The sequence below is a fragment of the Pleurodeles waltl genome, chromosome 4_2 (genome assembly GCF_031143425.1).
Source record: "Pleurodeles waltl isolate 20211129_DDA chromosome 4_2, aPleWal1.hap1.20221129, whole genome shotgun sequence".
Lineage (NCBI taxonomy): Eukaryota > Metazoa > Chordata > Amphibia > Caudata > Salamandridae > Pleurodeles > Pleurodeles waltl.
Genome location: NC_090443.1, coordinates 1,032,909,698 through 1,032,921,363, shown reverse-complemented (window position 1 = coordinate 1,032,921,363; position 11,666 = coordinate 1,032,909,698). Strand labels below are relative to the sequence as shown.

At 54.6% G+C, this 11,666-nt stretch overlaps 1 protein-coding gene across 1 annotated transcript in view; it reads left to right on the top strand.

The window, feature by feature from the left end:
- The first annotated feature begins 1,279 nt into the window (after positions 1-1,279).
- SSH3 (slingshot protein phosphatase 3) overlaps positions 1,280-11,666 on the top strand; it is a 188,749-nt gene continuing 178,362 nt past the window's right edge. The window contains exon 1 of the mRNA XM_069232940.1: positions 1,280-1,756. Coding sequence (XP_069089041.1) covers positions 1,697-1,756 — 60 coding nt within the window. The 5' untranslated portion in view covers positions 1,280-1,696. The remainder of the gene's footprint in view (positions 1,757-11,666) is intronic.

Sequence of the window (11,666 nt, the reverse complement as noted above, 5' to 3'; positions counted from 1 at the left end):
CTCCAGCAGTCCCCTCTGCTCTCAGGAGCCTGTCTCTCCGCCTCCAGCAGTCCCCTCTGCTCTCAGGAGCCTGTCTCTCCGCCTCCAGCAGTCCCCTCTGCTCTCAGTAGCCTGTCTCTCCGCCTCCAGCAGTCTCCTCTGCTCTCAGTAGCCTGTCTCTCCGCCTCCAGCAGTCCCCTCTGCTCTCAGTAGCCTGTCTCTCCGCCTCCAGCAGTCTCCTCTGCTCTCAGTAGCCTGTCTCTCCGCCTCCAGCAGTCTCCTCGGCTCTCAGTAGCCTGTCTCTCCGCCTCCAGCAGTCTCCTCTGCTCTCAGTAGCCTGTCTCTTCGCCTCCAGCAGTCTCCTCTGCTTCCAGTAGCCCGTCTCTCCGCCTCCAGCAGTCTCCTCTGCTTCCAGTAGCCTGTCTCTTCGCCTCCAGCAGTCTCCTCTGCTTCCAGTAGCCTGTCTCTTCGCCTCCAGCAGTCTCCTCTGCTTCCAGTAGCCCGTCTCTCCGCCTCCAGCAGTCTCCTCTGCTTCCAGTAGCCTGTCTCTCCTCTGCTTCCAGTAGCCCGTCTCTCCTCTCTCCGGCACCTCGGCCGCACATAGACTGTCTCCTGCCCCCTCCCCCGGGGGCGGGGGCACAGCTTCCTGCAGTCTCATGCCCTCTCTTTGAGGTGTCTCTCACTACTTCTCACGGACTGTTTTGAAAGGAGGGGGAGGGGTCTCGTCTTCCGGCAAACCCCCCCCCCCCACGGCCCCTCCCCAAAAAAAGGTGCATGGTGTAATCTGACACCCCGAACCCTGCAACCCCGCCCCCTCAGTGCCCCCCCCCGTCTCTTCCCCTCCCTCACCCCCCCGGGGGCCTCTGAGGGGCTGCACCCCGTTCCTCCGCTCTCCTCCCTCACTGAGGTCTCTTCACCCTCTCCCGGGGGGCACCCCACAGTCCCTCGGTATACTACACCCCTCCCTGGGGGTCCCTGCACCCCAACCCGGGGTGCTGTGACTTGAGTCTGCGCCCCCCTCGTCAGAGGGCGCTGGGCACCCCTGCCCCCCACCCCTCGGGGGCTCCTCCCCCCCCCGCACCTCCCCTCCCGGGGCACCTCCCCCCCCCCCTCCCGGGCACCTCCCCTCCCGGGGCACCTCCTCCCCCCCCCCCTCCCGGGGCACCTCCCCCCCCTCCCCCCCCCCTCCCCCCCGGGCACCTCCCCTCCCGGGGCTCCTCCCCCCCCGGGCCCCTCCCCCCCCCTCCCGGGGCTCCTCCCCTCCCGGGGTGGGCTCTGAACCGGAGATCCTCGTCCCACGGCCGCCCTTCCTGGTTAAACTTCGGAGAAGAAACTTTGGGCGTCGGGGCCACCGGAGCCCCAGCTGGAGGTGCGTGAACCCCCCGAAACCTCTGCAGCGCATCAGACACCCCTGGCCCCCAGAACAGGATTGAGCTGGCACATCACCCACACGAGGTGCCCGAACCGCGAAACTTTTGCAGCGCACCGGGCACTCTTGGCACCGGGACCCCGAGAGCACGACCGGGCTGGCACCGTCACCCCCGTGAGGTGCCCGGAGAGGGGCGCGCTGGCAGCCATCCACTGCCGGGGGTGGCACGGTGCCCGGGTGAGGATGCCCACTGAAGCCTGGGAGTGCCCGGCGAGGCGCTGCTGGTGAGGAGTCAGCCCGTGAGAGGACGGAGGGCACTGCCACCTACTAGCAGCTGAGCCTGGCACCATGGCCCTGATCACCCTTCATCGGTCGCCCTCTGGCAGCGGACACTCCACGCCCACCAAGGTGAGGGGCTATGGGGCGGAAGCCTGGGGAGCTTACTGCAGGGAAAGGGGCTTCAGGGCACTAGGTCCCCAGAAGGCAGTATAAATGCCCAGGTTACAGACCTGGCACACCGGTGTGTTAGCTTTGTCAAATCGCTGTCAGTTCTGGGAAATAGACTGGCTAAGTGGGGTGGGGGTGGCACAAGGAACTCTGGTATGAGTTTTTATAGCGCAGAGTTCGACACCCTTCGTCTTCTTAGCGCGTTTTGTTCTTTTTTGGTAAACTGCGGTCTGTGATTCTAGGTTTACACAGCGTGGGTGGGGTGCCTGGGGACGGGCCAGTGGGGCATGGGGGGTGCCTGGGGACGGGCCAGTGGGGCATGGGGGGTGCCTGGGGACGGGACAGTGGGGCATGGGGGGTGTCTGGGGACAGGCCAGTGGGGCATGGGGGGTGCCTGGGGACAGGCCAGTGGGGCATGGGGGGTGCCTGGGGACGGGCCAGTGGGGCATGGGGGGTGCCTGGGGACGGGCCAGTGGGGCATGGGGGGTGTCTGGGGACACGCCAGTAGGGGGCGGGGGTGTCTGGGGACACGCCAGTAGGGGGCGGGGGTGTCTGGGGATAGGCCAGTGGGGCATGGGGGGGTGTCTGGGACACGCCAGTAGGGGGCGGGGGTGTCTGGGGACAGGCCAGTGGGGCATGGGGGGTGTCTGGGGACACGCCAGTAGGGGGCGGGGGTGTCTGGGGACAGGCCAGTAGGGGGCGGGGGTGTCTGGGGACAGGCCAGTAGGGCATGGGGGGTGTCTGGGGACAGGCCAGTAGGGCATGGGGGGTGTCTGGGGACACGCCAGTAGGGGGCGGGGGTGTCTGGGGACAGGCCAGTGGGGCATGGGGGGTGTCTGGGGACAGGCCAGTGGGGGCGGGAGTCGGTACAGGCCAGTAGGGCATGGGGGGGGGGGGGGGGGTGTCTGGGGACACGCCAGTAGGGGGCGGGGGTGTCTGGGGACACGCCAGTAGGGGGCGGGGGTGTCTGGGGACACGCCAGTAGGGGGCGGGGGTGTCTGGGGACAGGCCAGTAGGGGGCGGGGGTGTCTGGGGACAGGCCAGTAGGGCATGGGGGGGGGGGTGTCTGGGGACAGCCCAGTAGAGGGTGGGAGTGTCTGGGGATGATAGGCCCGTGGTGGGGTGTCGGGACAGACCCGTAGGGGATGGGGGGTTTCTGGGGACAGGCCCGTGGAGGGGTGTCGGGACAGACCCATAGGGGATGGGGGGTTTCTGGGGACAGGCCCGTGGAGGGGTGTCGGGACAGGCCAGTAGAGGATGTGGGCCTTCCCTGCCCTGCGTAAACCCGTGCTGCGGGATTTGTGGTGTGCGTAACCGTAGACAGGGTGGCCGCTTCACTGCACATCATCACTGACACTTTCAGTCTTGGGCTACACGATGCATTCTGGGTGTTGTAGTCATTCAGAGCGAGGTTTACCAGTGCCCAGGGTGCTCTACCCTAGCGGGGTGGGGATTGGTGGGGAGACTGTTCCCTGTGGTAGGGGGGGCATTTTATTGGTTTATGGGGGGCACTATGGGCCGAGTCTTGTAGCAAAGGGGTCACTGGTCTTGTAACAGCCCTGGTGGACGCAGGGGGGGGGGGGTTCCTCTTCTGGTTCTTGTCTGGTTTGCCAAAACAAACAACAAGTGATGGACGGAATGCTGAACATTGTCAAACACTCACCCCCAGTCATAGATCTGGGTTTAATCCATCGTTCTTTTACTCACCATGCCACCCCAGTTTAGACCCAGCCATATGCAAATCAGTCACCCCCAGTCATAGATCTGGGTTTAATCCATCGTCGGCATCCTGGGACCGGTTTCGCGGTTTCACCATGGGAAGCACGACGTCTGGGCATACCCTTCCCACTTAGGGCAACAAAGCAAAAACGGAATGCTGAACATTGTCAAACACTCACCCCCAGTCATAGATCTGGGTTTAATCCATGTTCTTTTGCTCACCATGCCACCCCAGTTTAGACCCAGCCATATGCAAATCAGTCTTGACCCTGTTCCTCATGGGAACAGTCCAGACCGAACTGCCAAGCCAGGTCCTCACTGGACCGGAAACAAGCATCCTGGGACCGGTTTCGGGGTTTCACCCCTCATCAGCCAGGCTAGCTTGAATCCAGTGGCATGGTGTAGGAAGTTGGCTCTGTATGTGCTATTTCAAAGTAAGGAATAGCATGCACAGAGTCCAAGGGTTCCCCTTAGAGGTAAAATAGTGGTAAAAATAGATAATACTAATGCTCTATTTTGTGGTAGTGTGGTCGAGCAGTAGGCTTATCCAAGGAGTAGTGTTAAGCATTTGTTGTACATACACATAGACAATAAATGAGGTACACACACTCAGAGACAAATCCAGCCAATAGGTTTTTATATAGAAAAATATCTTTTCTTAGTTTATTTTAAGAACCACAGGTTCAAATTTTACATGTAATATCTCATTCGAAAGGTATTGCAGGTAAGTACTTTAAGAACTTCAAATCATCAAAATTGCATGTATACTTTTCAAGTTATTGACAAATAGCTATTTTAAAAGTGGACACTTAGTGCAATTTTCACAGTTCCTAGGGGAGGTAAGTTTTGGTTAGTTTTACCAGGTAAGTAAGACACTTACAGGGTTCAGTTCTTGGTCCAAGGTAGCCCACCGTTGGGGGTTCAGAGCAACCCCAAAGTCACCACACCAGCAGCTCAGGGCCGGTCAGGTGCAGAGTTCAAAGTGGTGCCCAAAACGCATAGGCTAGAATGGAGAGAAGGGGGTGCCCCGGTTCCGGTCTGCTTGCAGGTAAGTACCCGCGTCTTCGGAGGGCAGACCAGGGGGGTTTTGTAGGGCACCGGGGGGGACACCAGTCCACACAGAAATTTCACCCTCAGCAGCGCGGGGGCGGCCGGGTGCAGTGTAGAAACAAGCGTCGGGTTTGTAATGGAAGTCTATGAGAGATCTCGGGATCTCTTCAGCGCTGCAGGCAGGCAAGGGGGGGATTCCTCGGGGAAACCTCCACTTGGGCAAGGGAGAGGGACTCCTGGGGGTCACTTCTCCAGTGAAAGTCCGGTCCTTCAGGTCCTGGGGGCTGCGGTGCAGGGTCTCTCCCAGGCGTCGGGACTTTAGGTTCAAAGAGTCGCGGTCAGGGGAAGCCTCGGGATTCCCTCTGCAGGCGGCGCTGTGGGGGCTCAGGGGGGACAGGTTTTGGTACTCACAGTATCAGAGTAGTCCTGGGGTCCCTCCTGAGGTGTTGGATCGCCACCAGCCGAGTCGGGGTCGCCGGGTGCAGTTTTGCAAGTCTCACGCTTCTTGCGGGGAGCTTGCAGGGTTCTTTAAAGCTGCTGGAAACAAAGTTGCAGCTTTTCTTGGAGCAGGTCCGCTGTCCTCGGGAGTTTCTTGTCTTTTCGAAGCAGGGGCAGTCCTCAGAGGATGTCGAGGTCGCTGGTCCCTTTGGAAGGCGTCGCTGGAGCAGGATCTTTGGAAGGCAGGAGACAGGCCGGTGAGTTTCTGGAGCCAAGGCAGTTGTCGTCTTCTGGTCTTCCGCTGCAGGGGTTTTCAGCTAGGCAGTCCTTCTTCTTGTAGTTGCAGGAATCTAATTTTCTAGGGTTCAGGGTAGCCCTTAAATACTAAATTTAAGGGCGTGTTTAGGTCTGGGGGGTTAGTAGCCAATGGCTACTAGCCCTGAGGGTGGGTACACCCTCTTTGTGCCCCCTCCCAAGGGGAGGGGGTCACAATCCTAACCCTATTGGGGGAATCCTCCATCTGCAAGATGGAGGATTTCTAAAAGTCAGAGTCACCTCAGCTCAGGACACCTTAGGGGCTGTCCTGACTGGCCAGTGACTCCTCCTTGTTGCTTTCTTTGTTCCCTCCAGCCTTGCCGCCAAAAGTGGGGGCCGTGGCCGGAGGGGGCGGGCAACTCCACTAAGCTGGAGTGCCCTGCTGGGCTGTGACAAAGGGGTGAGCCTTTGAGGCTCACCGCCAGGTGTTACAGCTCCTGCCTGGGGGAGGTGTTAGCATCTCCACCCAGTGCAGGCTTTGTTACTGGCCTCAGAGTGACAAAGGCACTCTCCCCATGGGGCCAGCAACATGTCTCTAGTGTGGCAGGCTGCTGGAACCAGTCAGCCTACACAGATAGTCGGATAGGTTTCAGGGGGCACCTCTAAGGTGCCCTCTGGGGTGTATTTTACAATAAAATGTACACTGGCATCAGTGTGCATTTATTGTGCTGAGAAGTTTGATACCAAACTTCCCAGTTTTCAGTGTAGCCATTATGGTGCTGTGGAGTTCGTGTTTGACAGACTCCCAGACCATATACTCTTATGGCTACCCTGCACTTACAATGTCTAAGGTTTTGTTTAGACACTGTAGGGGTACCATGCTCATGCACTGGTACCCTCACCTATGGTATAGTGCACCCTGCCTTAGGGCTGTAAGGCCTGCTAGAGGGGTGTCTTACCTATACTGCATAGGCAGTGAGAGGCTGGCATGGCACCCTGAGGGGAGTGCCATGTCGACTTACTCGTTTTGTCCTCACTAGCACACACAAGCTGGCAAGCAGTGTGTCTGTGCTGAGTGAGAGGTCTCCAGGGTGGCATAAGACATGCTGCAGCCCTTAGAGACCTTCCTTGGTATCAGGGCCCTTGGTACTAGAAGTACCAGTTACAAGGGACTTATCTGGATGCCAGGGTCTGCCAATTGTGGATACAAAAGTACAGGTTTAGGGAAAGAACACTGGTGCTGGGGCCTGGTTAGCAGGCCTCAGCACACTTTCAATTGTAAACATAGCATCAGCAAAGGCAAAAAGTCAGGGGGCAACCATGCCAAGGAGGCATTTCCTTACACATGGGAAGCACGGGACCTACGTCTGTGCATACCCTTCCCACTTAGGGCAACAAAGCAAAAACAACAAAAACAACAAGTGATGGACGGAATGCTGAACATTGTCAAACCCTCACCCCCAGTCATAGATCTGGGTTTAATCCATCGTTCTTTTGCTCACCATGCCACCCCAGTTTAGACCCAGCCATATGCAAATCAGTCTTGACCCTGTTCCTCATGGGAACAGTCCAGACCGAACTGCCAAGCCAGGTCCTCACTGGACCGGAAACAAGCATCCTGGGACCGGTTTCGGGGTTTCACCCCTCATCAGCCAGGCTAGCTTGAATCCAGTGGCATGGGAAGCACGGGACCCACGTCTGGGCATACCCTTCCCACTTAGGGCAACAAAGCAAAAACAACAAGTGATGGACGGAATGCTGAACATTGTCAAACACTCACCCCCAGTCATCTTGTCTGGTTTGCCCCCTGCACCCTTCCAGCTGCGAGTTCCCGCCTCTTTACACCTGGGCGGATCCCGCCTCTTCTCGCCCTGATTGGGTTACTCGGCCCCTCACTGCTGGGCATTACTTTCAATGGAAACACGGAGTCCAGGTACTCACTCTTTAGAGTACCTGCTTGTTCCTCAGTAGTGCCGGTACTCTCCCGTTAAGTGTATTGCAGCAGAGCTGAAAAGTGCAGGTACCCACCCTTCCAAAGTGAAGAAGTGCAGATGCTCAGTACCGGACAGTACTTAAATATAGGTACACTGTTCCAATCAAAGCAATTACACCTGGAGTCCTGCGGTCTCAGGAGCTAGAACCCTCAAGCATCACATTGGATGGCTGGCTTCATCATTGGGAAATGTTCCTCACCAGGCTGACGCTGCAAAGGCTAGTGGGCACCCCAGTAAGTGGGGCTCTAAGCCAAACTGACGTGATAGCGATTGGTACGTTCAACTATCCAATCGTAATGCTCAAAGTCCCCTCCATTTCCTTGGGGAACCCTTCCTTTTACAGATGGGTTACCACCAAATTCAAGGAGTTGGTAAAATGTGAATGTTTTGCTACTGCATTTGGGTCGCAAAGCATGTCGCTGTTAGGAAGAGACGCCCTTAACACGCCCCTTCCTAATACCGAATCACAAACCTTATTTCACGAGCCAGTAATAAGCTACTGACTCTCAAAATATCGTAACTAGATGTCAAAAGGCTTTTTAGCAGTTGCAAACAGCCCAAATCTCAGTTTGCAACCGCTCAGACCTTCTGTACATGTGGCCCTAATTCCGGTAACCTGGCGACGACCAATCAGGCTGCTTGGGACCCTCCTTAGGCGCAATGAGCACCTTTGTGACTATGAAGAGATATCTTTGGATTCTCCAGGTGGCATCGCACCAGTAGCCTGGTCCTTCTGGACGTCTCCGCTGGGCATCACCTTACCAGCGGAAGCTTTGATCACATTCACCACTGGAGCAAGACCGCTTCTACAGAAGTGGTATTCAAACTTTTTAATGCCGCTCGCCCCAGTGGGGGAAAAAAACATTATCGAGCTCCTACAAATTTTTCACAATTATTCTGTTAAATTGGCAATGTTTGAATGTGTAGACTTATTTGAACATTGCAGTTAAGTTCTGTTATTGTTTTAAAAATGCAATCAAATACACATGCCAAAAATACTAGTCTGGTCAGACAGGCCTTACTAGCATGTGAAGGTTTCCACAGTGTGGTTGTTAGAAGTGAGGGTTTTTTTTATGAGTATTTTAAGAAACACTCCCAGCTTGGATATAAAAAACAAAACAGTTGTTGATGGCCCATTGCGGAGCGGTTTACCGCAGCTCAAAACAAAGCCCTGTTATGAGGATAATGTTTCTTATAGCCAGAGTCTGGTGCCCCCCCAGAGATCACTTGAGGCCCCCAGTTTGAAGAGCCCTCTTCTACGGTGGGACCACCAGTCTGAGCAGGATCAGGGCGGCCAGATATTGTAAACATAAAACGGGGACTTTGCCCATCATGAATAAAGGAATGCAATTTTACTGAACGACTTAAATGACAGAGCTCAAACAGAAAAAACAGAGGCGGCGCTAAGGAACTAAATGTAAATACAACTTTTAAACCCAGCCTCGTGTGTGTTAATGACATTGCTTTCTTTTAAGAGCTGCTGGGAAACATTAAAATGTGCCTTCCCCGACTTATAGTCGCACCTTTCTGAAAACCAGGCCATGGGGAAAAATTGCAGAAATCTGCTGGTTAAAAAAATCAAAACAAAAACACGGGACTGTCCCGGCAAATCCGGGACCGCTGGTCAAACTAGCCAGGATTCCCGTCCTTTCTAAACCCATGCCGGCTGCATAGCCAGCCCTCTAGCCGTGGCTCACGTCACCCGGCAGGGTCTGCGTCCTCAGTGAAGACCGCCTTCAAGGCACACTTAGGATCTACCTCCTCAGTGAAGACAGTCTGCAAGGCACACTTAGGGGCTCTTAGGATCTACCTTTTCATTAAAGACGGTCTTCAAGGCACACTTAGGGCCTCATGGTGTCTGCCTCCTCATTGAAGACAGTCTTCAAGGCACACTTAGGGTCCACCTCCCCATTGAAGACAGTCTTCAAGGCGCACTTAGGGGCTCTTGGGGTCTACCTCCTCATTAAAGACAGTCTTCAAGGCAAACTTACGGGCTCTTGGGGTCCACCTCCTCATTGAAGACTGACTTCAAGGCACACTTAGGGGCTCAGAGGGTCTACCTCCTGCTTTAAATGTAACCCAAAGAGCCCTGTTACAGTCCTTTCACAGCCTCAACTTTTCAGAGCTAAAGCATTTTACATATCTAATACAAAGAAGCCATTGCCGTTGCTTATTTATCCTATGCAGCTAACATCCACTGACAAAGCCAATAGTCCTGGCTTGTTGTAGGTGTAATGTTACTTGTTGTATTACACATCTGACTGCAGTGACTGGTGGAAGCAGCAGAATACCAGTCGGGGTCTCGCTCTAAGCGCAGGTTTGGGACCTCTGTGTTTCTAAGCCACGCCCTTCTAACATCGGCAACCCCCCTTTGAGAGACCTCGCCCCCCCCCTCCCTAGTTTTTTTCATGCCACTTAAAGCCCCGAGTCCACCAAAATGGAAATAAAATATTTTACTGCCCATGGAATCAACAGTGCGTAGGATCTAGGCGCTATACAGGCTGGGGGCCTCAAAGCCCTATGCACAGCCTCGGGGACAAACAGCCGCTCAGATTGCGTCACAGCCGGCAGTAAAACTAGCTCTGGGCTGTGCAAATATCCGGCCTGGCTCAACCTGCCTTACAGGCCGGGCCACCACCTCCTGTGGGAGAAATAATAACATTTAAGCTCCTGCCTGTCCCAGAGGAGGCGAGCTCCTCAGCTGCCGTCAAACACCTCACCCCACTACCTGCGTCCTGAACTCGGGGGTGGGGGGGGCAAGGACTTTCACAGCCACAGATGTGCCAGCCTGGATCAGAAGCGCTTCGAAGCCAGGCACATCCTCAGCCCAGGCGCCTCCCGTCCTGCCGCACACCACCGCAGACGTGGCCAATGTAGGATTTTTAGAATGACCACAGACTGCACATTATTTCCATTAACTTCATTATAGGCAGGGCCACCGGAATTATGCGGCAGGAGAGGGCCAAATTATGTGGCAAGAACAGGCAAACTATGCGGCGTGTTGCGGCACATTTCCCGATAGCGATACTATATTATTGTGTCACTTTTACACCTGTTAACACTGTCTGGGCACAGGTTTAACACCCAAACATAGCAATATGCAAAGGAAGGTGTTAGCCTTCGCAAAGGAGTTTCCTCTGCGCACCGACACGTGGCTCTGCCATTTTAGTAACTTTTAAACCATTTGAGTTACAAATATTTTTTGGGGGATAAATTCTGCAGATTATGTGGCAGATGATGGATTGTGTCATATGCAACTGATCTATCATTATACAAAACACACCACGGCCGCACAATTGCATAACTCCAGTGGCCCTGATCACACATTAATGTATATTATGTGGATCCCTTTAGGGAGAGTTGCTCTCCAGGGCTGTGGGATTCGCGACACATGAGACTTGGGGGCTGATTTAGGGTTTGGCGGATGCGTTACTCAGTCACAAACGTGACGTATATCCCATAGTAGGATTTCTGTTGGAAATCGTAACACGGCGGACCAGATATCCGTCATGTTTGTGGGGGAGTAACCCCCTCTTCCAAACTCTTAACCATGCCCTTAATTCACGTGGTTGGCCGAGGGGTGGACAGCATTCTGGGGTGCTGCGGTCCATCGGAAGGGACCCCACTTTAGAGCTACACCTCAAGCTGCCCCTCGCTGGTTGCAACAGCGAATCCAGTCCAGATTGCACCTTGGCATACTGATATGCCATTTTTTTCTTTTTGAATGCAAGTATTTGGTTATAAATTTTGTGCTGTTTTTAGGTTTTTGAAAGACATTGTAAACCGCAGCAACACTAACACTGGGCTTCAGGACCCCCTTTGGTTACCATTGATTGGCTTTCTGGTCCATCTTGTCTGCTTGCTTATTATTGGATGACTTTTCACCCTCTTTCGTGTTGGTCCCGCCCCTGGAGCATGGCTTCTTTACCGTCCTTTTCATTGGGTGACTAGTGTAATTCCTTTGCTCACATTTGGGGAACTCCTTTTTAGGTCTCGCCTACACAACGCATGCGCTGTGCTGCGGGACAGATTGTTTATAATTCAGTGGGCTTACAGACCATCCATGGCATACCATTAGTTGTTTTTGTTGTCTCTCATTTGCAGTCTTTTTTGCTTAGCTGGTGTTCCTTTATTATGTTAACTCTGTCATACTACACTACGCCACTCTACACTACCCCAACCTACCCTATGCCACTTGATTCTTTTATGTGCCACTCCACACAATGGCACTGTACTCTACACCACTCCATACCATTCTACTCTACGCCATTCTACTCTACGCCATTCTACTCTATGCCACTCTACACAATGCCACTCTAATCTACACCACTCCACGCCATTCTATTCTACCCACTCTACTCTGAATCCCCTATGCACTATACTCTATGCCACTCTACTCTTGGCCACTCTGCCGT